The sequence below is a fragment of the Bos indicus x Bos taurus genome, chromosome 19 (genome assembly GCF_003369695.1).
Source record: "Bos indicus x Bos taurus breed Angus x Brahman F1 hybrid chromosome 19, Bos_hybrid_MaternalHap_v2.0, whole genome shotgun sequence".
Taxonomy (NCBI): Eukaryota; Metazoa; Chordata; class Mammalia; order Artiodactyla; family Bovidae; genus Bos; species Bos indicus x Bos taurus.
In genome coordinates this window covers 34,389,207-34,416,165 of record NC_040094.1, presented here as the reverse complement: position 1 = coordinate 34,416,165, position 26,959 = coordinate 34,389,207, and the positions used below count along the sequence as shown (strand labels likewise).

Here is a 26,959-nt window from a genome sequence, read left to right as displayed (position 1 = left end):
TTGCCAAGTGGTCAGAGTGGGAGTGAAGATGAGCCAAAGGACATGTCAGAGCAGTTGGAGAGGAGCGGAGGACGTCAGCCTAGACACGGGCCAGAACAGGATGCAAAGAGCAGGGGTGCCCCTGAGACACACCAGGAACTGCCTCTGACACTGTGTTCCAGAATCAGCTCCCAGGAGGAGGTACTGTGCTCCTTTCCTTCTCCCCGGATTCCTGTTCAACTGCCTACGTAGTCTCACAGTGAGTCCTCTTTGCTTAATACAGGTGGAATAAGTGTTTATATCTTAATATCACAAGATCTCAAGTCCCCAAATAACTACACAAACCTTGGAATACTCTAAATGTAAGGTCCATCAACTGATGAGGAACTGATAGATAAAATCGGGTATATTCACAAAAGGGATTATTATTCTGCCATGAAAAAAAAAAAAACAAAGCATGATACATGCTATAGATTGAACAAACTCTGAAACATAACGTTAAGTATAAGACACCAATCATCAATGACTGTGATTCCTTTCATACGAAAGTCCAGAACAGCCAAATCTATAGTGACAGAAAGTAGATTAGTGGCTGCTTAGATATACTGAGATATATATATAAGAAAATAAGAAAAAATGATCACAACAGAAACATAAAACATGAGAACATGATAGAATTATGGGATTAACAAAAGAAATAAAATTAATGAAGGCAATCTGAATAAAGATAAGAAAAGTAAAAAACAAATTGGCAAAATATTTAAAAAAATAATGCCCAGTGTTGGTGAGGGTTTGGAGGAAAAGGTAGTTTCACAACATGACTGGTGTGTTGGTAAACTGGGTACAGATTGCTTTCTAAAGAAGAATAGCAATTTGTGCAGTATCAGCCCTGAAAATATGCACATTCTCTAACACAGCAACTCGGCTTCTAGGAATTCTTTTGGTTATTCAATAGACATATCCAAGATGAATGCTTGAGGCGGTTTCTCAAGGAGCTGCCCTAAATATACAAGAGCTTAGAAAATTGTTTTGTAAGAAGTTTAACTAATGAGGGACTTCCCTGGTGGTCCAGTGGTTAAGAATCCTCCTTGCAATGCAGGAGAAGCAGGTTCAATCCCTAGTCAGGAAACTAAGATCCTACATGCCGCAGGGCTACTAAGCCCACATGCCTCAAATAGAGCCCACCTGCTGCAACTGCAGAGAGAGCGCGCCACAACCAAGACCTGACACAGTCAAAAATAAGTATTTTTTAAAGTTTAGCTAATGAAAAATTTTACTTACGTGACACAAAAACGTTCTTATAAAAGAGAACATTTTGTTTTATAAAAGTATAATTTACATACACCACTACCACTTGATTTTTCATGTACGTCTATCATATCCTCACAAGAATTTAAGGCTAAAGGCAGAAACATCATGTACATATTCAGCAAACATCTACTGAGCTGTATACTCTGTATGTCAACACTGCTCTAAATGCGGGCACAGAACGGGACCAAGACAGGCATCTTATTTTGAGGAGACACAGACACGAAGTAACCACAAACACTATGATAAAGTGTTATAAATAAGACAGGATTGGAGAAGGGGAAGGGAGACATGCCTGGCAGGTAAAAAGCCAGGATGATCACATGCCCCAATTTTCTGAAACACCCAATTTACAACTACTGTCCCCGTGCAGTTATTAACCATGTTCCATTTCCCTCTCAAGACTGTTCCAGTTTGGGTAACACATTATATTCTAAGATGACTTTTGAGCCCAAGCCTTGAAAAGACAAGAGCATTCAGTGGAGAGAAACTAGAGAAACCCTAAGGCAAAGTGAGGAGGCAGAGGAAGAGGGAGGGAGAAGGTGACCGAGGCCATGGGGTTCTGCTGGCCATGTGTGTGACCTGCATGGTACAAACATTTTCTTTTGGCCTTCCCAACTCATTTCATCTTTCCGAAGACCTTTTCTACCCCAAATTTTAAAAATATTCTTCTATATTCCCCTCTTACACTTTCTTAAAGCTTTTAAAAATACATTCATGCTCCTTAATCATCAGAATGGGTCAGAAGACGGCAAAAGCCAGCTGATTGCTTCCTGCCTGCTCCCGCCAAGGTCCAAGGCACGAAAGTTAGAAAATCTAAGAATCGGGAGGTTTTCAGGTTTACCCAACTAACACTGATTTTTACAGATAAGGAATCTGAAAGCACAGAGAAATTTTAAAATTTCTCTATATCACAATCATCTATGGCAAAAATGGGAGAAGCTAGTGTTTCCTGTGACGCTGTGCTGCTTTCTCACAGGGAGTGAGCTACTCTGAGGAGCTGAGATAGATAAGACCACCCTCAAGACCACCTGGGCAGCGCTCTCCTCCGATACACCTGCACTTGCCAGTGGAAGGGGAAAAGCCAGCCAGGGACAGGGGAGGTTGTTTTGGTTTTGTTTTGGGGAATATATATTATATGCATGATCTCAGAGTTTCTCAAAGTACCATAGAATACAGAGGGGAAAATCTTCTCACCCCTGTCCCCAGCCTCTACTCAGTTCTCTTCCCAGAAGGCAACCAAAGTTGGTAGTTTCCAAAGTCTCCTTTAAAAATGCCTACACACACACTTTGCCCCCTACATAAATGGGACCTTGGTGGATATGTAACTGTCCAATATCTTGCTCTTATTACATAAGATCTTAACACATCTTGACAATCATTTTCATGAGTTCATAAAGACTTTCATTCTTTCTATTGCTGTAATGCATTTCACTGTATGAATGTTCACAAACATTTTATGTTTTCCAAGTAATTCTGATCTGCACCCTTGCTTATGAGATCTGAGGTCTCTGAGCTCTCCTTCCAACTCAGACATCCCAAGTAAATAAAGCTATAAATGGAATGGAGACACAAAAGGAAAGATCTTAGCTCAAGGTCACCCAAACTTTTTTCCAACAATGGCTTACATGACGAGAAATCTATGCTGTATGGTGTTGTTTTGAAGTTGTTTTGTTTTAATTTCCAGCAATGCTGAGTCCTGAGTACAACACATACTCAGATGTATATAAAATAATTGGTCTGTGTTTCCCTTTTATCATAACCAATCCTTCGTGACATCCTAGTTTTCTGATGTGGTTTTAGTGAAGTTTAACTTGAAATACTTTAAAGATAAAGTCAGTTACTATCGACCCAACACAGGTGGGTAACAGAACACCAGCAAAGCTAGAGATCAGCGCTTACCGGATACAAATTTACGGGTCAAACGGGCCCCACCTCTGGTCACAATAATTGCAATTTGCAGCCTACTATGAGCTGACCTCCTTCCTCAAAACTGATCCATGAGATGTTCAGCAATAGTTCAGACCTTTTGTTTTTTAACCAGCACTATCTCCTCAAAACCTTACATGGAAGCCAAACGTATAAAATACCCAAAGAAGAAATACTCAGATTCAGAGAGAACAGGGAAACTAGGTCTCTTTTCAGCCTCCTCATCCCCGTCCCGCCTCTGACCCTCACTCCAGTCCTGGCTCACCAAGACACCTTCCACAGAACACTGACAGTTTGCAAACAACTGAAATAAAAGAATCTGGCTGAAGGGGAAGGGAAAACCTTAAATGGCAGTTTCCAATTTTAAGCTCAGTTCCTAGCTTCAAAACTCTAACTCAGTCACATGCTTAATTCATGGACTGTAAAAATTCTGTGAAATGTTTAAGAAACCTGGTCAAGGTTTTATGTGCAACTCCCTCATATCAATACATTTAATTGTATTTTAGGGTGAAAATAAAACTAGATGTCATTGTGTAAGTGACAGAAGCACATTTTATCTGAATTTTAGAGAGAAACTTAGAACTAGCCTCCAATATTTCACAAACAGGTAATAAAATACAGTAAAATGAAGTCAGTCTATTAAATTTCCTTTGAATCTTCCCATACTAATGTAATAAAGACACACACTCACAAACACAAAAATTGACTCAACAGGAAACTTATCTTGCAAAATAAGATTTCAAATGCAACCCTAAAAAAAAAAAATTTACTTCTCCCCAGGAACTCCTGGCTTTTGGCCTACAATCTTTGCATAACCAAAACGTACTTGGATAGGTTTTCAAGGTGGCCTCGGCTATCTTGGAAAAAGTGCTAAAAATATACCTCGCTGTGGCAGGACTGCAGACGCCTCTTCAGATGAGCAAGAACGTCTTCACCAAGAGTCACAACAGAGGTGAAGTCCGTATTTCACCAAAGCAGATAAAGGACCCTATAACGTACACAATTCAATTTTCTTTTAAAGGATCAAATAACACTTTCTGATACAAAAGTGTGGCGGGGGAATGACCTCTATGACACCACAGACGCCGATTCTAAACTGAGGTAAATCAGGTATCACTGATTCTCACAAAGCAGCTCAGCTCAGCCCAACTCCAAATGCACATTAGGCAAGGAGAGGCTAAGATGGCCCCCTGAGGTACCCAACTACCTCTGAGAAAGCCCATCTGAGCCTATCTCTGGTCCAGCCTCCAGGAGAGAAGATAGCTAGATACCATCCCAGTGAGCTCTGTCATTGGGGCCCAACCAAACAGGATTTCTCCTGTAAAATAATCTAGAACATTCTTCCTTCTAGGGAAAGAAGCTACTCTAGGGGAATGCCATTGACAATCGTGTTTTATTTTTGGCCTCTCTGACATAATGACATCTCACCTGAAGACAGATGAAGGGGAGCTAAAGCAAAAGACCTTTTAGTTTAGACTACCCTACGCCCAATAAAGTAGGGCACTGAGAGGAACGCATTAATATGGGCATAATCATTTCATTAATCTTAGATTCCAGATGTTCAATAGGTAATTCTGAAATGAAAACACCACCACTACTCTATCCCTACCAAGGTGAGAAGGGAGAAGGTTCCCCAGACAGTGAGCGGCAGGAGACAGCACCGGGGAGCTGAGGACTCTGCCATGTGGCTGCACTGTACTGACCTAATTCTCTAAATTGACAACATTCACTCCTGCCGTGAAAATTAATATATTTCAAAGTCAAAATGGACAACTATTTGCAACCCTCTCCTCCATTAACACAAAGAACAGAGGTTTGAGATTAGACGCTTTCACTTTAGCTGCTTGACCAGGATTAATCAAGACAACTCTCAAGGAGAGTAATAAGGTGGCCACTTACCAAGTCTCTGTTGCATCGCAGGCAGAGAACTAGCAGTGGCGAGCATGCGCTCACCTAAACCACAAGCTCCACGATTCTCCTGAGTGAAGCTCTGGCGAGGCTGAGGAGCTTCCCCGAGACAGTTTCCTATCTCAGGGTGATCTTAAAGATCACGTTTTTTTGCTGCCTCCTACTAAGAGAGGCTGTAAAGGTTAGGAGGCAACACAAAACAGGGCTAACGAACAACTTCTAAGGTAGATACTAAAAGAAAGTAGGGTAAATGAGAAACTGACTTCAATGTACTGCTGCTGCTAAGTCGCTTCAGTCATGTCCAACTCTGTGCGACCCCATAGACGGCAGCCCACCATGCTCCCCCGTCCCTGGGATTCTCCAGGCAAGAACACTGGAGTGGGTTGCCATTTTCTTCTCCAATGCATGAAAGTGAAAAGTGAAAGTGAAGTTGCTCAGTCATATCCGACTCTTAGCGACCCCATGGACTGCAGCCCACCAGGCTCCTCCGTCCATGGGATTTTCCAGGCAGGAGTACTGCAGAGGGTTGCCACTGCCTTGTCCGTAAATGTACTGAATTCTATACCAAAAAAAACGCAAACAAAAAATAAACAAAACCAGAGACCTGTGAAGGTAGCGGCCATCTCTTCTTCTCCCACATGGCTCCCCACCTAACTTCTTTCTTAGCTCTCAACACACTCACTCCAACAGCAAGTCCTACCCTTCCTTCATGCCCCCACCCACAGCCTCCCAAGATTCTCCAGCCGCACTACCCCCAGTCTCATCCTAACCAGATTTCCCACTTCAACACTTTCTCCACTCAAAAAGCCAAATGTCAAAAAAAAAAAAAAAAAAGCTAAATTTAGTCTTATAAACCATCATTCAGAACATGTCACTCTCCTGCTCAAGACTCCTTGGGGGCTGCCATTCACTACAGACAGAACCAGAACTCCTCACAGTGGCCCAGGAGCCCCTGCTGACTGGCCTCTTCCTCCCTGACTGCTCATGAGACCGCAACTCGAGCTTCCCTCCAGCCTCTCACTGGTGCCAGGCCTCAGCCCTTTGTCCTTCTGTACTCTCGGCCTGGAATGCTCTTCCTGGCTCGCCGTGGGGCCTAGGACTCCTCAAACTTAGGTCTCAGTTTCAAATGCCATCTTCTCAGAAAGGCCTATCCCAGCCACCCTTCAGTTACCCTTTTGTTCCTTTATAGGCTAATCATAATCTGAAATGCATTCATTTGTTCTATTTCCCCCACTAGAATATAAACTCTCTGCTTGATTCCTTACTACATTTGTTGGACAAAAGAAGTAAGAAATGTGCAAACTTATTTGAAGGAAAATTTGAAAATCTACTGAAGAACATAAGTCATTTGAATAACAGGATAGGAGTTATTCCTATGACTCCTATAACAGGAAGTACACAAGGTGTCAACTTTCCTAAAATTAGCCCATGAATTCAATACTGCCAATCACTATTCATAAAAACCTCAGCAAGATTTCTTTTTGAACTTCACAGAATGATTCTAAAGTTCATCCCGAAGAATACACAGACCAGAACTGTCAAAGTCTGAAAAAAAAAAAAAAGAGAGCAATGAACAGACGACTAACCCTATCAGTATAAAAACTATAAAATAGTAATTTAAAGAATATCATAACATATAACAAGAGACCAAGAAAAAGTTCTAAGTATATTTAGCAAATGATAAAAGGCACAAATCTAGTAACTGGGGCAAAGGCTGGATTATTCACCAAATGGTGCGAACACAACTGGTTATTTCAGGGAAAAAACATACACACCTCCTATCCCCCCCAGAATATATGTCTACCTCATTTCCTATACTAGAAATAAATTCCAGATGGAGCCCAAAAATTCAAAGTTTTTTTTTTTTTTTTAAAAAGGAAAAGAAAACTAAAGAGAAAAAGAAACCTTTAAAAATTAAAATCTGAGGACTTGTTTTAAAAATGCAGAAAGGTATCCAGTCAAGTCTTCCTCTCACTCACATGCCTCTGTCACTTAGCTCTCCTTCCTACAACAACCAACAATACTAGTGTCCTGGGTTTTCTTTCATAAACATTCTATGATATAAAAGCAAATGTGTATCCATTAGTTTTCCTCTTTAAAACAAGCAGTGGCATACTAGACTTAATACTTCTCACTTTGCTTCTTCAGTTTAATAGATGGATGAATATTTTAAATCTTAGAGTGAGGAAGGTCTAAGTAGATCATGAAACCCGAAAGTCGTATACAGACCAAGACACTCACCTTGTCCAGTCTCTATGTTAAATATCGTTTACATTATCTCCATTTCATTCTACAAACAAGGAAATTAAGGCTTACAGAGGTGAAGTAATGTGCCCAAGGTCACAGAACCAGCACAATCCCAGCTGGTTATACCTGACTACAGAATACTACAGATAATACTACAGAATACTGCAGATAATAATACTTACTACACAATACTGCAGCGGGCTATACCTGACGACAGAATACTATAGTTAACAATACTACAGAATACTACAGATAATAATACTTACTACATAATACTGTAGCTGACTATACCTGACTACAGAATACTACAGAAGGATGGGTGGGGGATAGGAGGTGTGCACAAATATGAAAAATGTAAACACCCTAATACCTAAAGAACCGAAAAACACCAATAATCCAACCAAAAAATAATCAAAAATAAAGGCAGATAATTTCTAAAAGAAATACAACTCCCTCCATTTAAAAAATGTTCAACAACAATAGTGATTGATAAAAGGCCAATTAGAATCACTTTTTTCCCCACTTCTTAAATTGACAAAATATTTTAAAGAGTAATTTTCAGTGCTGGTCAGGGTCTGAAAGTGAAAGTGAAGTCACTCAGTCGTGTCCGACTCTTTGCCACCCCGTGGACTGCAGCCTACCAGGCTTCTCCGTCCATGGGATTTTCCAGGCAAGAATACTGGAGTGGATTACCATTTCCTTCTCCAGGAGATCTTCCAGGCCCAGGGATTGAACCCAGGTCTCCCACACTGCAGGCAGATTCTTTACCATCTCAACCACAAGGGAAACCCACCTGTCTTCTTTCATAAGTGGAATACTATGTAGCTATTAATGACCAAAGTAGCTCTAAAAACACCAACTAGGAATAGCAGAAGAGCATATTAAGGTCTCATAATATAGAACATTACATAACATATGGGGAAAAAACCTGAAAGAATACACAACACTTAGCAAATTACATCTAAGAATCGATGCTTTCACTTTCTTTATATCTTAAAACTTCCATGTTGAACTTCTGTAAAAATAATGTATTGCTTATAATAAACAGAAAAGACTTCAAAATAACATATCCTCCTTCACTCATTAAAATGGTTCTGTGTAAATAGAGTGTAACTTCTCCTTCTACCCCTCCCCTCCTGCTCAGTTTATGCCCCACCCCATTCACACACACAGACACACACCATTAATGGACTACACACTCCCTACTTCTGGCATATTTACACTGTGTGTATTTTAGGCTGTAACTCCTAGAAAGCACAAGCTTTGGTTTCATTTCAAATACATAAAAGTCATTGTTATTCGAAGCTGAATTAAAAGAACTTAATCAAAAGTAATACAACATTAAATGTCTTTGAACAAAAGTTCAAAGTCATGATGATTACTACTTAGAACAAAAATTTCAAAATTATGCAAATCCATATGCTACTGCCAAGGGAAATGAACTGCCAAAAACAGACTACTGACTCTAAACCATGCATGACAACAAAAATGTGAAAACAGCTTATCAGTTAAAGTATGGGAGGTAGGTGCAACCTATAACCATAAAGGTGACCCTCCTAACAAGTCAAATTTTCCTAGAAAAATGTAACCTCAATTTATTCTGGTTTAATTTCGATTTATGTATAATTGAGTAATCTTAACTCTTCTCTTCCTTCTATCTTGACTAATCTACTCAAAAATTTAATTTTTGACATAAAATTAATCAAGTAGTATTCTTTCAAAGATATCCCTTCAAAGGGATTTTATAGTAATCCTGTAAACCCACCATTCCTACTTCACATTTTTTCCCTAGCACCAAAACAACTCAAAAATCCCCTGCATATTTAAGTTAACACATTTTTGTTCTAATATTATCTGGAAATACAAATAATCTGAGATGAACTAATTCCCCACTTACTCCTTCTCCCAAGAATCCAAGAGAAATATTTTAAGAAATGCTTTAATAATAATTCACTGATAACACATGTTTTACCTGACACCGGTGAGTTTCTACCTGTTTATTAATTTCCAAAAACTGTTCATTATCAAGTTCCCACATGTGTATATCCACCAGCTTCCACAGCTGCACCAAGTACCTCCAGGCTCCTTCTTATACATTCAGCAGATCCTTACTACACCTTTCTCAAGAACAGAGAGTTATTCTGGGAGCAGGGCCAGAAGAAGGATCAAAAAATAAGTGAGACATAGACATGTCCACAAGGGGCTTATAGTATACTCTACTAGGGATTAAATGGACATGTATATAAGTAACTATGATGTTATAACAGAGGTTTAAGTAAAGTATTAAGAATTTTCAGACCAAAAGAAGTCATCTTCAGACAAGAGGAAGGAGCAAGGAGACTTCCTGGATGAAGTGGTATGTGATAAATACCTCTCAAAAAATCAGCAATATACATATGTGGTAGTATGGAAGTGTAAGGTAGGGAAACAGCATTCTGGAAAAAGCACAGAATGGGAAAAAACAACCCTTCTTAACACAACCCAAAACAGGCATGTTATTTAACAGCCCAAATGGAATTTAAAACACACAAACATATCATGCTTCAGTATTCATGTGAGGACATTAAAAAGAAAACTATGCCTTTTCCTTTAAAATAAATTTTATGGCATGAGTACCTATAGAAAACTAACATTATATATGAAGCTTTTCAACATGACATTAAAAAGACAGTTCATGTTCACATTACTTATCTACGCTTTCATATTAACCACTGAAGCTTCTCAAACTTAAAAAAAAGTAGCAGTTTGAAAGTGAAGCAAGCAATAACTGATACATAACCTAACCTAGCAAATTGTGTCTCTAAACCATTGGCATAATAAAATTTCCATCACAGTAACACTTAAATTCCATGAAATGTCAGTAGGTCCAGATAACCTTAAAGGCCTTTTTGTTTAAGAAGATATTCATCATAACAGATTAAAAATGAAACTAGTAATTCCCAGTGATCATATTACTGATATAGATCAATACCAATTTTTTTCAAACTATCTTTTCACTGCAGAAATGTACAGTTAAGGAGGTATATTACTGAACTCAAATTCAGTATCTCAGCTGAGTGACTGACCGCTCATTCTCCAGCCCACCCCCTAATTTTTGTTTTCAGTTGTGTCAACCTTCACACCGAATCATCCCCTGATGATAGTGTGACAGCAGGAGCTACTCTGGACGGCCGAGGACTGGATTCTGCTGCTGGCCAATAGCAACAGTTCAGGCCAGATCTGTTCTGTTCACTGACCTTCGCTATACTCACCAGTAAAACACAACTGGTTAACCTACATGACTCTATATTCTATAATTCTATAAATAATGAGCATTTTGTTTTAACCAACTTAGATTTGTCTTTGAGATTACTGTTAAGTGACGGTAACAGCAGCACACATAAAGAGTCAACCTGAAGACTCCCCCAACACCCTCATGGCTTTGTATGCTCTCATTTTCACATGCAAAGAGGAAATCCCCTTCCCCCCAAAAAAGCAGGTTGTATCTGAAAACAATCCAAGTAATATCCAAGTAATATTTTGACCACACAAGCTTCTGGTATAGAAAAAATGGTAGAAGAGTAAAAATATTCAAGGAAAACCACCACCACAAGAATACCAAAATAAAAAACAGATGCTCTACATACAGTTCTTGCTACATGACAGAAGCTCTGGTAGCTTTTCAATACTCCTAAGGAAGTTCTGAGAGAAAGACAATGTTTCCTTAACCTTCTCTCTGAATGTACTTTTGCATCCTGAAACCTGAAAAGAACAAAGTATCAGACAATCTATAGACTGAGTTCTTTGTGCACATAACTGATCCCGTCAACTTTATACTTTAATAGCACTTAGTAACATGCCCTAAACATGAGGCACACCACACAGGCTGAACAAGTGAACGAACTACACAACATAAGTCCATACATAATAAATTCTGACCAACCTTTACTACTACTTTGTACTGCGTTCCAGTAAAACTCAATCTCTGAAGTAAATGAACACATGGAAATAACTAAGTATTCGAGATCTCTATTATCCTCAAACATGAGTTACGGATTTGAAATTTCAGTTAAGAGAGATTACAAAATACAATTAAAACTGAGTAACAAACACACAAAAAACTGAGTAAGAAACAGCCTGACATTAACCTACATCAATCCCTGGCTTATTTAAAAGCCTCTACTTTCTCCCAAAGATAGAAATGGCAAAACAAACTCTCCAATCCACAAAATTTAGAAGAAAAAAAAGCTTAGAAAAACTTGACTAATCTGTACTTAGCCTTGGAACAAATTTTACTCAATTGAATTCAAAGAAAGAGTTAATTTTTAGCATTCTACACTTTTTCAAAAAAATAGGTGGGCAGGCCAAATTCTTACATTTTACTATATGAAGTCCAGCAAGACACCCAGTTAAAAACATTTATTCCTCAGAAGTCATGAAGAGGATCACAGCTACACAGATCTGTGACAGCAGATCAGCAGGTATACTCCATAAGTTGTAAGCTATAACTGTGAACACAATTTTCTAATTAGAATACAATGTTAATCCACACAATAAACATTTGCTGTGTCAATACCCTCTGGCAGTGCCTTAAAAGTCAGAGAAGGGCTTCTCCTGTCCTCAAGAGGAGATAAGACAAGTAGGTACCTAAATGCAAGGCAGAAAGAATAAATGCCGTGAGAGATGCGCAGATAAAGCATTTCAAAAATGAAGAGGAAGCTGTTACTCTCACACACAAATATAACCTTTTGATCTTTGTAAAGCAATTTCACAACTATTAATTCTCCTAGGCTCACAGTAGCAACCTAGGAGAGCAGATATTTTCCTACTAGCATAGATGAGGAAACTGAAGCAGAGAAAGGTTGATCCTGTTCCAAAATGACACATGGCTAAAGACCAATCAGGACTCTTTATTACATTTTCTCTGAGGGAGGAGTTCAACATATTGCAAGCCTTTTGTAAAAGGAAAGAGTATTTTCATACTGCAAGTAATCATATCCTTACGTATGTATGTGCATATTATTCATATACATGTGTGTGTTAACCTTGATTTCCATTAACAGGTCTGCTTAAAGCACAGCAAAGCAACTGTGTAAAATAAATAAACTTCCACTGGAATTTAACAGAATGAGCAAATAAAAACAGTACTTCTTTCTGCAACAACTTGTGAAATAAGATTTCTTCCATAATTTTTACCCATGTCTAAATAATATTCTAAAGTTGGTCTGCTTCTGACCAGTTGGTTCTGCCAATAATTATCTTTAAGGATACATCACATTTTCGAAAACTATTAAAAACTAAATAATGCCATCAACTCTTCAGCTATCCAAGGGAGACTCACGTGTGACGCATCAGCAGCAGCTATTGATCAAGACAGCTGAACGAATGAATGATTTGAAGGCATTTTAAAATCCCTGGCCTGTTGCTCTTTACGAAACGTTCAGCCTCCCATCACTGCCTCACCAGGGTGCACGCAAGGAATGTAAATTTCAATACAATTAGGATCTAATTAGGGAAGCAAATCTGATGCAGGTGAAAATACTAATCCCAAAGATTAGAATTACCCACACCACCAAACCAAGGTTAACTCTGTAGAAGCGGGACTGGAGCCCGCAACGTCGGTTAAAAGAAAACTGACACTTCCGAGCAAATACTTTTACTAAATATCACTTATGCCCACTCATACCTTTAATACACGACTATACCCCTAATCCAGTTAATTCGAAAAATTCTGTCTCCTCGCCACTAAGACTGACTTCTCAATGATAGTTTCTCTAATCCCTCTTCCCCCCAAAAGAGAATCCACGTTAAACAGCCACGATAAAAGCCAGAAGGTACCGGGTTCCCATCTCCGCCGTCCCCCGCCCTCCCTTCGCCATTACACCCCAAGCGGTTTGGTCGCAAAGGTGAACTAGTTTGCTCTTCACGCACTTGTCCACCGCTGTCACCCGCCCTGACCCCGTGCACACTCGCGGGCGGCCACCAACTCCGCCCCGGAGGGAGCGCGGGCCGCCACCTGCGCGGGCCCCACCCGCCGCCCGGGCCCGCGCCGCCCCGGGCCCCGCAGCCCCCTCCCCGCAGGACACCCCGGGCGCCCCGGCCCATTCTTCCTCCAAACTCCAGCAGCCTCCCCCACTCGCCCGGCCCCGCTCCCCGCCGCACCCTGCTCGCCCGGCCCCTGAGGGCAAGAAGCCCGTGGCTGGGCGGGTCCCGAGACGCCGGTCCCGCGACGCCCCTCGCCGGCCGGGAAGGCGCCCCGGCGGCGGGCGCCCCCGAAGCCCTCGGCGGCCCCGGGCGAGCGGCGGCCCGGAGGCCGGGCTGCGGGCGCCAGGCCTACTCACCGGGAGCGGGCGGAGCGCGGCGGACGGCGCGGCCCCGGGCCTGAGGGGCAGGACGCAGCCCCGCGCGCGGCCCTGCCCGGGCCCTGGTCGGCGCGGCGAGCCGAGAGCTCACTCCAGCCGCCGCCGCCGCCGCCGCCGCTGCTGCTTCGCCACCTCGGCCGCCATCTTGACTCAACCCCTCTCCTCCCCCCCGGCCCGGCGACCGCGGCTGAGGCGGCTCCGGCGCCGGCTCCTCCTCCTTCCGGAGGCTGGCAGGCCGACTCCCTCCGCTGGCCGAGTTTCCTGGGTTGCCCGTGTCCGACCTCCTGGCATCCTGCCTCGGTCCGGCGACAGCGGCGGCCCCAACGCGGAGCCATCGCGCCCGGGCCTCCCCGTGGGCGTGGGAGAGGGAAAGACGCGGGCCTTCGAGCCCGGGCTGCCGGGGTCGCGCGGCCACCAGCTCGCTGCTTCCCGGGCTCGGGCTGCGTTCGCAGCGGGCCTCCCTCAAACACCGCGCGCGGCCGACCGGCCCGTGATGCCAGCCCTCCCTCCGAGGATCCCGGGCCCCCGCGCCCGCCAAGTACGCTCTCGGCCTCACGCTCCCAAGGAACTGACCGGACGGGCCTCGCCACCGCATACTGTTCCTTTAGAGAAGCCGCCACTTCACATCCCACAATTAGGGAGGAGAAACACAGTCGGTGTCCACCCGGATAGTTACGAGAAAGCCCGGGTTTTAAGAAACGAGTGATAAAAAAGTGACATGAAGAGAACTCGCACTCAAGAGGTTGGGGGTTCTTTTCAGACGCTTCCCCTTAAGTTCTGTGTGGACGGCAAGGGGGTCGCTCAGCCCTAAAGCCGAGCGGGCATGAGAGCTCGTAAAGGCCGCTTAAAGTAGCGAGAGCCCGTGAAGAGGGCCTGAGAGGCGTCCGTGTCCGAGCACACAGCCCGACGCTTAAAGCCTCCGGCCGTTGGGGAGGCCGGCGGGACGGACTTACAGTCGGAACGGGGTTTCCGCGAGCTCGGTTTTCCCGCCGGAGTCGGCCCGGCGGCAGCCTCCCGATCTGCGCAGGCGCACTTTCTCCTCTTGGGGCATGGAAGTGGCGGCGCCGCTTCTGTGTTTGGCGGCGGCTGTCCTGGTATGGGGCGTTCTCTGGGTTTGGGGCTCCTGGGAGCGAATGACGAGGCCGGAGCAGGCTGGCCTGCCCGGAGGCGGAAGCCGGACACTTCTGGTGACGGCGCACCCCGACGATGAAGCCATGTTCTTTGCTCCCACTATTCTAGGCTTGGCCCGCCTGCGGCACCAGTTGTTCCTGCTCTGCTTCTCCGCAGGTAGGAGGCTGTAGGCGGGGCGCGGGGACTCGGGGCGGCGGAGATAATTCAGGCGCCGGCCTGTTTCAGTCAGCCTCTTACCGAAGAGGTTTCTGTCGTAGGCGCCAGGCGAATGAATACACTGAAGGAGGACCCTTTTCTGGGGCGAGAATCCGTGATCCCAGCCAGGGTCGGCTTCCCGGAGTGGGGGCACGTGGGCCGCATGTGCGCCAGGCTCCCGGCTACCGCGATTGGAGAGCATTTGCTTCCGATAAATACCTACATCTGCGCTGGGAACTGGCTGTAATCAGTATTCTGTGAAACCTTTTCATTCACAGGAGGGCCAAGAATAACGACCAAACAGAATGTAGGCCGTGTCATGACTGCTCAACTCTTCATTCTGTGCTAGAAAATGTACATGTCAAACCGAGGGGAGAGCCCATTAGACTAGAGAGTAATCTTACTGGTCATTTTAGCGGTCCACTCCACCCAGCTTTCACTGAAGGGACCTTTCAAAGAATAAATCCTCCTTTACCGTACAGAAAAGATGGGATGAGAAAACAGAAATTGACCATTATGCTGTATTATGGTGATAATTGCACAGCTGTATAAATGAAATAACTAAACTGTACATATACAGTGGGTGAAATGGATGGTATGTAAAAACCATACCTCAATAAAGCTGGTTGTAACATGCCCAATCAGCTCTTTTCTTATTTGGTTGTGTTTCCTACAAGTTCTTTTTCTATACAGATTTTCCCCAATAAGCATGTTTTATACGATTTGTCACAGAATATTACTTTGTCATTAATTTCTTAAATATTTATTAAAAACTTTTGTGTACTAATCACTATTAATATAGGCAGGGAACTTCCCTGGCAGACCAGTGGTTAAGACTACAGGCTGCCAATGTAGGGGGTGCCAGTTCCATCTCTAGTCAAGGAACTCAGGTCCCACATGCCAAACAGCACGGCCAAGAGATTAAATAATAATAATAAATGGCCAAAATCCAGAAAATGCTGGTGAGGATGTGAAGCAAAGGAATTCTCATTCACTGTTGATGGGAACACAAAATGGTGCAGTCACTTTGTAAGGAAGTTAGTTTGGTAATCTCTTACAAACCTAAACATACACTTATCAGCAATAACCCTCCTTGGTATTTATCCAAAGAAAGTGAAAACATGTTCATCGAAAAACCTACACCCAGATGTTTAAGGCAGCTTTATTTGTAATTGCCAAAACATGAAAGCAACCAAGATGTCCTTCAGTAGGTGTGTGGATAAACTGTGGTCCATTCAGACAGTGGAATATTAGAGCTAAAAAGACATGACCTGTCAAGTCATGAAAAGAAGGAATCTTACATGCGTATTACTAAATGAAAGACGCCAATCTGAAAAGGCTTTGTACTGTATGACTCCACCTACGTGACAATCAAGAAAAGGCAAAACTACAGAGACAGTAAAAAGTGGGGATCAGGGGCTTGGATGGGAGAAAGGATGTATAGACAGAGCACAGAGGATTCTTAGGGCAGTGAAAATACTCTGATACTATAATGATGGATACATGTCATTATATGCATGCTCATTCACTAAGTTGTGTCTGACTCTTTGCAACCCCAGGGACTGTGGCCCGACAGGCTCCTCAGTCCATGGGATCTTCTAGGCAAGAATACTGGGGTGGGTTGTCATACTTTTCTCCAAACCCACGGACTGTACAAGACCAGGAGTGAACCTAATGGAAAGTGTGGACTTCGGATGATGATGGTGTCAGTGGAGGTTCACCAGTTGTAACAAATGTACCATCCAGTGGGAGATCTGATAATGGGGAGGCTGTGGAAGTGTGGGGCAGGGAGTCTCTGGGAACTCTCTGTATCTTACCTTCAAGTTTGCTGTGAGCCTAAAACTTCTCTTTAAAAAGTCTTGACTAAAAAAAAAATTTTTTTTCATTAAATAAAGTCTGTCTGCTAGGATGTATACTCTGCCCTGGGAATAAAACTGAAACGAGTTAGGTAATGAACACATCTTTCTGAAACTTTTAATTTAAACATTTATCCATATTAATTAGAACTAGGTATATAGCCTTTTAAATGGTTTCATAGGGATAAACCTTAATTTAGTTTGTTGTTGTTTAGTCGCTAAGTCTGGACCCCATGGGCTGTAGCCCGCCAGGCTCCTCAGTCCATGGGATTTCCCAGGCAAGAATACTGGAGTGGGTTGCCATTTCCTTCTCCAGGGGATCTTCCCAACCCAGGGATAAAGCCTGTGTCTCCAGCATTGAGCCACCAAGGAAGTCTTTTAGTTAGTCATCCCTTCAATTCAGTTCACTCACTCAGTCATGTCTGACTCTTTGCAACCCCATGGACTGCAACGCACCAGGCTTCCCTGTCCATCACCAACTCCCGGAGCTTACTCAAACTCATGTCCATCGAGTCAGTGATGCCATCCAACCATCTCATCCTCTGTTGTCCCTTTCTCCTGCTTATATCAGGGTCTTTTCCAGTGTGTCGGTTCTTCACATCAGGTGGTCAAGTATTGGAGTTTCAGCTTCAGCATCAGTCCTTCCAATGAATATTCATGACTGATTTTCATTAAGATTGACTGGTTGGATCCCTTTACAGTCCAAGGGACTCTCAAGAGTTTTCTCCAACACTAACACCACAGTTCAAAAGCATCAATTCTTCGGTGTTCAGCTTTCTTTATGGTCCAACTCTCACATCTATACATGACTACTGGAAACACCATAGTTTTGACTAGACAGACCTTTGTTGGCAAAGTAATGTCTCTGCTTTTTAATATACTGTCTAGGTTGGTCATAGCTTTTCTTCCAAGAAGCAAGCATCTTCTAATTTCATTGCAGTGATTTTGGCACCCCCCAAAATAAAGTCTGTCAACTGTTTCCAGTGTTTCCCATCTATTTGCCATGAAGTGATGTGATGCCATGATCTTATTTTTCTGAATGTTGAGCTTTAAGCCAATTTTTTCACTCTCCTCTTTCACTTTCATCAAGAGGCTCTAGTTCTTCGCTTTCTGCCGTAAGGGTGGTGTCATAGGCATATCTGAGGTTATTGACATTTCTCCTGGCAATCTTGACCCCAGCTTGTGCTTCATCCAGCCTGGCATTTCACATGATGTACTCTGCATATAAGTTAAATAAGCAGGGTGACAATGTACAGCCTTGATGTACTCCTTTCCCGATTTGGAACGAGTCTGTTGTTCCATGTCCAGTTCTAACTGTTGCTTCTTGACAGGCATACCAGTTCCTCAGGAGGCAGGTCAGGTGGTCTGGTATTCGCATCTCTTTAAGAATTTTCCAGTTTGTTGTGATCCACACAGTCAAAGGCTTTGGCATAGTCAATAAAGCAGAAGTAGATGTTTTTCTGGAACTCTTTTGCTTTTTCGATGATCCAACGGATGTTGGCAATTTGATCTCTGGTTCCTTATTATTGTATGTATATTTAGAAGTTTTCCCCCCCAGTTTATCTCTATTACAAATAACCTCTTTATGTATACTTCTTGCTTTGATTAACATTTTTTTCCTCAAAAAAAAATTTTATTGGCAGTAAAGATTAAACCATTTTTCATATATAATGAGAATTTCAATCTAAGCACTTTTCTCAGTTTATTCTATTAAAGATAATAATTGCAAATAGATGCAAGTAATGGTCTCTTCTTTTTTTGCTTTTAATTTTATGTTTTTATCAACTATGGAAATCAATATAAGCAAAATTTATTTTGAGATGGTTGAATTTTATTTACAAAGTATTATAGGTACAGGAGATTCTTTACTAAATTTCTTCTTGTTTTCTAGTAGGTTGAGGCCAGAAATCAAAATTTTTTCAAAAATATAAGACCTACCAGACTCTGGACACATACTGATATATTAGTATCTGTATTGTTGTCTTTCATTGTTTCCTCTGCATCTAACTTTCTTTGTAATTTTTAAAATTACTTTTAAAATCCCCAATTCATTGAAAACATGTATGGATTAAACATTAGCCACCTTCCTGATTTATTCTAACTTGAAAAGCAGGAAGTTAATAACTTGTTATATAACATAATGAAAGCTGTAACTGCATGACAGAGAAAATACTGTGGACCCAAAATGGGGAAAAGCATGAATTTTCTTTTCACAGAGTTGGAGTAAGGAAACTTTGAAAAGCTTTTCTTTTGAGCTGGTCTTTTAAAATAGGACTTAGGTTCACAGGAAATAGGGCAAGTCATTCAGAGAAATAGTAAAAACATAAGTAAGTCTGGGACTCATTTGAATGCTTCAAAACTCCAGTTCTGAGGGGTAGGGAGAAGCAGGGGGGAAATTGTATCTTATTAGTGGCTCATATAATCCTCTCAGCAATCCTATGATAAGCATTAAATACACAGAATGGTACACATGTATATAATTTGTCCCCCCCGCCTCACCTTTTTCTAAACTATGGAATCTAAATCACAAAAAAGTAACTTAACCAAAGTTAAGAGCTAGGATATGGAGGAACCAGAACCCTGTGGGTCTTTCCAGTTCTGAGCCATTACATCCAATCTGCCTCACACATCTTGTTGCTGTGACAGTTAAGGAATAACTCATTTGATTCCCATTGTGTGTTCCAAGAAATACCAGTTCATCAAGCTGCTATTTAAAAAAGTTAATAACGTGACCCAACAAGTTTAGGGAACTTAATCAGATATGCTATCCCCAACCCCCCCGCTTTAAAGCTGTATAGTCCTTGTTAGACTGTCCACATCTTGGTGAAGTCTTGCTATAAAAAATCCTAAAATTTAGTTTAGTTTAGTCCAGCATTTATCCAGTTTATGTAACCACTGAGGTGTGCGTGTTTGTGTGCTCAAGTCGCATCTAACTCCTTGAGGCCCCACGGACTGTACCACACCCCACCACCACCGCCCCCCCCCCGCCCCCGCCCCCAGCTCCTCTTTCCATGCAGTTCATGTAAGAATACTGGAGTGGGTTGCCATGTCCTCCTCCTCCAGGGAATCTTCCCAACCACGTCTCTTGAGTCTCCCTCATAGGCAGGGGGATCGTTTACCACTACCGCCATCTAGGAAGCCCAACCACTGAGATATCTATTCATATACAAATGGGAGAAAGCCACAGTAGACAGTACGGTGTTGTAAAATACATTTGGTGGAGAATTAGCACAGACAGTTTTGTATTTTAGAAAGCTCGTTCCAGTGGCATATGGAGGACGGTTTGGAGGGAAAGACTGGTTCTCCCAATCAGGAAGTGGAGCCTGTTTCTCTCCTTGAACCTGCATATGACTTGTGACACCTACTGTCTACTGACTGGGTGCACTGTTCTGGAGGGTCATAGCCACTTACTCCACTGAAGTGCCTACGTGTTTACCAGACCTAGTGAAAACGCCTCAGATGCTCTCTGACTTCAACTCCGTAACCCCTTCTGTGTTCCTCAGTTCAAACACAAAGCAATAAAATCAGCTCCCCAAGCAGTTTGTCACGACCAATAATCAGAGTCTAATGTGTTCGGCCTCAGACATCAGGAATCGCATCACTAGTGTAAGTTAGGCTCTTAGTACCAAAGATAAGTAACCTTGAGACAAAATAGGAGAGGGGAACCTAAAATATGATGACTGTCACAAAATTGACAATTTCTGACTCAAAAATTTGTGATGAGTACAGTACAAAATGAAATTGTGGTCTGGAGTCTCTTGGGGGTTAGTCCTTCTGTCAGATACAACATAGCGACTGTCTCCTATCTGGGTTCAAAGAGTTCAAAACTCACCCTAGAGGAACCCCTGCAGCAGTGGAAAGGTTTCACTTGGGAGTTTCTGAGTTTTCTGGGACAGGAAGCAGAGCCACTCTCCACTCTCTCGGGGCCTCATGAGTACCTGCAGGGTGCTGACACCAGGAATGAGACCGATGCTTTTAAGGTCAAAGACATTTAGGACTTAATCATCAGATCCCAGAGGAGAGCTCATCCTTCTGAGCAGAACACTGGAAACGATGACTTGCCAGGGAAAAATAGCAGAAGGCATACCTGTGGCTGATTCACACTGATGTATGGCAGAAACCAGTGCAATATTGTAAAGCAATTATCCAAAAAAAAAAAATAGCAGAAGGCTTCCCAGAGGGATTGGCATTTGATCTGGATGATAACGGTGGATTGTAATTCAGAGGGAAAGGAAAGGAAAAGGGGGAACGTAAAGATAAAAAGTCAAGGAAAAGGGAGATTAACTCTGAGAACCAAACCAAGTGGATGTGTATTATCACATAATCTTCAGGAAAGCCTGAGGAGAAGGCCATCGTCCCCACTTCACAGCTGGAGAAATCAATGGCTCAGGAAAGTTAACTAGCACAAAGCATATACGCAATTATCTGATGGAGAGTTGGATTGAGGGGTGCAGCAGCCAGACAACTGCTCATAAGTACAGTTTGTGTGTTTAGCCAGTCAGTCGAGTCTGAGTCTGTGACCCCATGGACTGTATCCCACCAGACTCCTTGGCTCATGGGATTCCACAGGCAAGAATACTGGAGTGGGTATTCCCTTCTCCAGGGTGTCTTCCAGACTCAGGAATCGAACCTGCATTTCCTACACTGGCAGCTGTGTTCTTTACCACTGAGCCATCAGGGAAGCCCGAAATGCAATTTAAGTGATACCAAAATGTCACTGTAAGTTATTTGTAAGGATACAGAGCAGTTACTTACCAGAACTGTTATTGGGAAGTATAGTGGACACGACTGATGCAACTTAGCAGCAGCAGTGTATGTGTCAGGAAAATAAAGAATTTATGAGCTATTTAGGGTGCTGATGTGGTCCAGATCCCCAGAGGCATGCTGGAATAGCTGGTTACCAAATTCCAAAGGAGGATATTTTCCTAAAATACTCAGGACTGGCAGCCTCTTTAAGTGTTGAACGGATATTTGAAGACTATCAATTTAAAGGGGCCCAAATGACATATACCCAGACAACATTAATTCAAAAAGATATATGCTTGGAAAGATTGAAGGCAGGAGGAGAAGGGGATGACAGAGGATGAGATGGTTGGATGGCATCACTGACTCGATGGACATGAGTTTGAGTAAGCTCTGGGAGTTGGTGATGGACAGGGAAGCCTGGCATGCTGCAGTCCATGGGGTCGCAAAGTCGGACACGCCTGAGCGACTGAACTGAACTGAACTGAACATACACACCTGTGGTCATAGCAGCATTATTCACAATAGCCAGGACGTGACAACAACCTAAATGGCCCACAGAGGACTGGATAAAGACAATGTGGGAAATATATACAATGGAAGTTACCCATAGGAAAGAATGAAAAATGCCAGTTACAGCATCATGGCTGGACCTAGAGATTATCATACTAAATGAAGTAAATCAAAGAAAGACAAATACCACATGAAATTACTTATATGAGGAATCTATCTGTAACAGAAACACACAGACATAGAGAACAGACTTGTGGTTGCCAAGGAGGAGGGAGTTGCGGGGTAGAAGGACTAGGAGTTTGGGGATTTACTCGAGGTAAACTATTACATGCAGGATGGATAAACAGCAAGGTCCTACTGTATAGCAGAGGGAACTGTATTCAGCATCCTGTGACAAACTGAGTTGGAAAAGAATATAAAAAAGAGAATGTCTATATATATGTGTATAACTGAGTCACTTCGCTGTACAGTACAACATTCTAAATCAATTGTACTTCAATTTAAAAAATAAATAATAGGCCCAAAAGAGTAGTATGTCTGGATACCCTACTTATTCTGAGTGGTTACAGAAGAGTCAGTCCTAAATCTGCTAACTGCAGAGCCAGTACGCAAAGCCTGTAGCGTGCGGCTGAAACACAGACAGGCAGACAGACAGACATATGGATAGACAGAGATGGAGAGGAATTCAATGGTGATTATAAAGATTGTGCTTCACAGGTGTGTCTGACAGTAGTAACCCTAGTGTTGTGTTTCTCCCAACTTTTTATCACAACCACAAAATTTTCAGATAGTTTAAGTCCTTTAGGGAACAAGATGAGAATGAGTGGACAATAGATCTCCACTGATAAAGAAATGGACGACCATGTATTTGTTATCCTCAGGAAATTACTACAATCAAGGGGAGATCCGTAAGAAGGAACTCTTGCAGAGCTGTGATGTTCTGGGGATTCCCCCCTCCAACGTAATGATTATTGAAAACAGGTAAATTTATCTTTTAACAATGTGGAAATTCAGTGGCAATAAATACACAGTGTACACTCAAAAGACAAAAAACTCATGTGGGTGGGCAAGAACATTCTTATTTGAGAAGTCGCCTGAATATAGTTTCACATTTGTTTTCAAGTGGCAGTGTAACATAAATGAATTTTTTCAACTTCTGTTCAGATTTTGTTTTAAGATAGCTACTTTTTTAATCTTAAAAAAAAATTATAAAATATGTCAGAAGTGTAAAGAACAGTATTATGAACCCTCACATGCCTGTTGTCTAAGGCCAGTAATTATCAAGCCTTTGCTATGCATGCATGTATCCCCATATATCTTTTGTGTGTGAAGTTTTAGGGGTTATTATGCAGTTATAACTTAGCTGTGTTTTTTCTTTTTATTGGAGTATAGTTGATTTACAATGTTGTAGTTAGTTTCTGCTGCATGGCAAAGTGAATCTATTATACATATACACATATCCACTCTTTTTTTCAGATTCTTTTCCTATATAGGCCATTACAGAGTACTGAGCAGAGTGCCCTGTGCTGAACAGTAGGTCCTTATGTATTTTTATATAATGGTGTGTATATGTCAATCCCAGTCTCCCAAATTTTTTCCTCCCATGTATGAAGTATTTTAAAGAAAACCCAACCATCAGTACATCAGGTTATTCTACCTTATGTACTTAAGGATAGATCTCTTAAGAAGATAGACTTTTCTTCATGCAGCCACAATGTCATTAGCCACCCATCAAACAAAATTGATAGTAATGGCAATTCCTTGGTTTGTCAAACACCCAGTCCATTTTGAGCTGCTCTGAGTAGCTCAAAAGTGTTTTTTCACCGTAGGTTTGTTCAAATCAGGATATAAACAAAGTGCACACGTTATAGCTGGTTGATATGCTTCATATCCCTTCCCCCTCTCAATGTCACTGATTGTTGAAAAAACTGAGGCAGTCATCATGTAGACGACTGTCTGCTGCTTCCATGTGGTATTGCCTCAGTGGTGGTTTTATCCTCTGTATTTCTTGCAAACTGGAAACGGGCACTAACTTTCAGGGACCAGAAGCCGTTCCATGTCCTCCCCATTCCATCATTTCAGGAGACGTGTACTGTCTCACTTTCAGTGATCCTGCAATCAGCTGGTGCGTTTACGTGGTAACGGCCATTCCTTTTCATTGTAAAGACCCACATCAACCTTTCATGTAGTGCTTTCATGATTAGTAATCATTAATTAAGTAAGGATTGCAAAATGGTGAGTCTCTAAATATCTCCCGAGTTCCAAATATACCAGCTATAATTCTTCTATAAAGCAGAACTTTATCAACTGGGGCTATTTAGTTACCCTGATATATATAGTTTGACTCCAAAAGACAGGCTAAAATGCTTCTTTCCCTTTTGTTGCCATTTTCAGAATAGGAGTTGATCCCCTACGTACCTGCACCAGTAACCAATTATTTGTTGGTCTGTCGGATGAGGCAGGCAGGAACTTACATGTTCGGTTTTTCACTTTAAATCATTATGCCCCAGTTGCTGTTGGTTTACTTTTTGTGAAACCATGTCTGGACGCGGCAAAGGCGGCAAAGGTCTGGGGAAAGGCGGCACTAAGCGCCAAAAAAAAATAAATAAATAAATAAATCATTATGCTCTTTGATACTGCAGTCATCTCGTCTTTGACCATTGAGCCTTTTCATGTTGGCACATATGTCCTTTAGATAAGAAATTAAGAATCTGACTTAATTTATTATACTTTTTATATATCCAAAAGATCATGCAGTTTCAGCAACATCCCCTACTTGTAAGATGCTACTCGTAAGAGGAGTCATAAACATGTTAAAAATAAATAATTCCACAGCCAGTTTGAAGATTCAAGGAAGCCAGGTATCTTAGTCTGCTCAGGCCACCATGGCAAAATACCAGAGTCTGGGCAGTTTAAACAACAGAAATGTATTTTTCTCTCACAATTCTGGAGGTTGAAAGTATAAAATCAAAGTGCAGCAGGGTTGATTTCTGGAGAGGGTTTCCTTCTTGGCATGCAAATGGCCATCTTCTCCCTATCTGCTCCCAAGCAGTGGGGAGAGGGAAGTTTCTCTCTTCCTCTTCTTACAAGGCCACCAGTCCTATAGGGTTGCTGCTGCTGCTACTAAGTTGCTTCAGTAGTGTCCGACCCTGTGCGAGCCCATAAACAGCAGACCACCTGGCTCCTCTATCCTTGGGATTCTCCAGGCAAGAACACTGGAGTGGATTGCCATTTCCTTCTCCAATGCATGAGAGTGAAAAGTGAAAGTGAAGTCACTCAGTTGTGTCTGACTCTTCATGACCCCATGGACTGTAGCCTACCAGGCTCCTCTGTCCATGGGATTTTCCAGGCAAGAGTACTGGAGTGGGTTGCCATTTCCTTCTCCCCTATAGGGTTAGGGCTTACCATTATGACCTCATTTAACCTTGTGCACATGCATGCTAAGGTCACTTCAGTTTTGTCTGACTCTTTGTGACCCTATGGACCATAACATAGTCCGCCAGGCTCCTCTGTTCATGGGGATTCTCCAAGCAAGAATACTGGAGTGGATTGCCATGCCCTCCTCCAGGGGGATCTTCCCAAGCCAGGGATCGAACACAAGTCTCTTATGTCTCCTGCATTGGCATGCGGGTTCTTTACCACTGTCACCATCTGGGAAGCCCCTCACTTAACCTTAATGACCTCCTAAAGACCCCATCTCCAATACAGTCATATTGGGGATTAAGGCTTCAACCCTCGGATTTGAGGAGAACACAGTTCAGTCCCTGGCAGCATGCAGTTTTCAGTCTTTCAGCCTCTAGTTTCCTAACTGAGCAACGCAGAGCTCTGGAATCTTGCTCTGGGTTATTTAGATGAGTCAAAGGGAAGGATGAAGGGGACGAAGAGAAAGGAAGGTTTCACAGAAGGCCCACGTTCAGAATAATCGTGGTAACTATACATTCAATTCACTGTCAGTGCCAAGGACCTCACTAAACACATGATCTTGAAAATAATCCAGTTACTTCCCCAGGTTATAGATGAGAAACAGAGGACTAGTGAGAGGTTAAGTCATCTGCCCGGGGTCATCCAGCTGACACTAGCAGAGCAAGCCTTGCAGCCAAGGCCATCTGGTCACTGTGCCCTGACTCCTCCAAGCCTGACTCACAATTGCACAAAGGTCACCTCATTCAATTCTTCAATTGACTGAACAAAAACAGGTTTTTTTATGATCCTTTTTTAGTTTCACACAAAGAAACTGAAGCTTAAGAGACTCCTCTGAGGTCAGACGTTTAATAAATGACAGTCAGTGCTAGGATTCGGAAACAGAAAGGAAGACGGAATTGATTCCTGACTTTCTGCAGGGAAGTAGGTCACCACTTGATTAGGGTAAGCGAACGACCAACGTGTGCTTAAGAGAACATCTGAGGTTGTGTACTGTCAGTGCTGTCTTCCATTGCTCTGAATTTTATGGCTTGATTCCAAGGAGGTATTTAGCCATAGGAGCTCACCTAAGTAAACCCCTTAGCCAAAGCCTTAAAGAGAGAAAACAGTTCCATTTTCAAGAGAAGGCATCTGAGTCATTAGACAACTAAGTGGATACGCTTGGTAACCTTACCCAGTTCCTTAATACTTGTAGGTTCTGCTAATTTAAAGGACCATGTGATGTTTAAATGAATGTGATTAACAGATCCAGATTAAAGCTCCTGGAATGGGCAAGGCACCGTGCTAGAGGCTGAAGAAAAAGAACAGTTCAAGGTCCAGGAACTGGATAATGGGTGTTGGTCTGATAGGCACCACTGCTGTGTTTGCACAAATGGTGGTTGTGCACGT

The 26,959-nt window shown here is 42.4% G+C and overlaps 2 protein-coding genes across 26 annotated transcripts in view; one reads left to right on the top strand and one right to left on the bottom strand.

The window, feature by feature from the left end:
• NCOR1 (nuclear receptor corepressor 1) overlaps nt 1-14,987 on the bottom strand; it is a 115,586-nt gene extending 100,599 nt beyond the window's left edge. For 16 of the 20 annotated variants that reach the window (XM_027519417.1, XM_027519431.1, XM_027519425.1 and 13 more), the window contains exon 1: nt 13,692-13,862. The gene's annotated coding sequence lies outside the window, so the exon portion shown is untranslated. The other 4 variants (XM_027519419.1, XM_027519433.1, XM_027519418.1 and 1 more) reach the window with 4 other exon arrangements.
• Nucleotides 14,743-26,959, top strand: part of PIGL (phosphatidylinositol glycan anchor biosynthesis class L) — a 49,903-nt gene continuing 37,686 nt past the window's right edge. For all 6 annotated transcript variants that reach the window (XM_027519462.1, XM_027519465.1, XM_027519464.1 and 3 more), the window contains exons 1-2: nt 14,743-14,999; nt 23,032-23,131. In XM_027519462.1, coding sequence (XP_027375263.1) covers nt 14,762-14,999; nt 23,032-23,131 — 338 coding nt within the window. In that variant the 5' untranslated portion in view covers nt 14,743-14,761. The remainder of the gene's footprint in view (nt 15,000-23,031; nt 23,132-26,959) is intronic.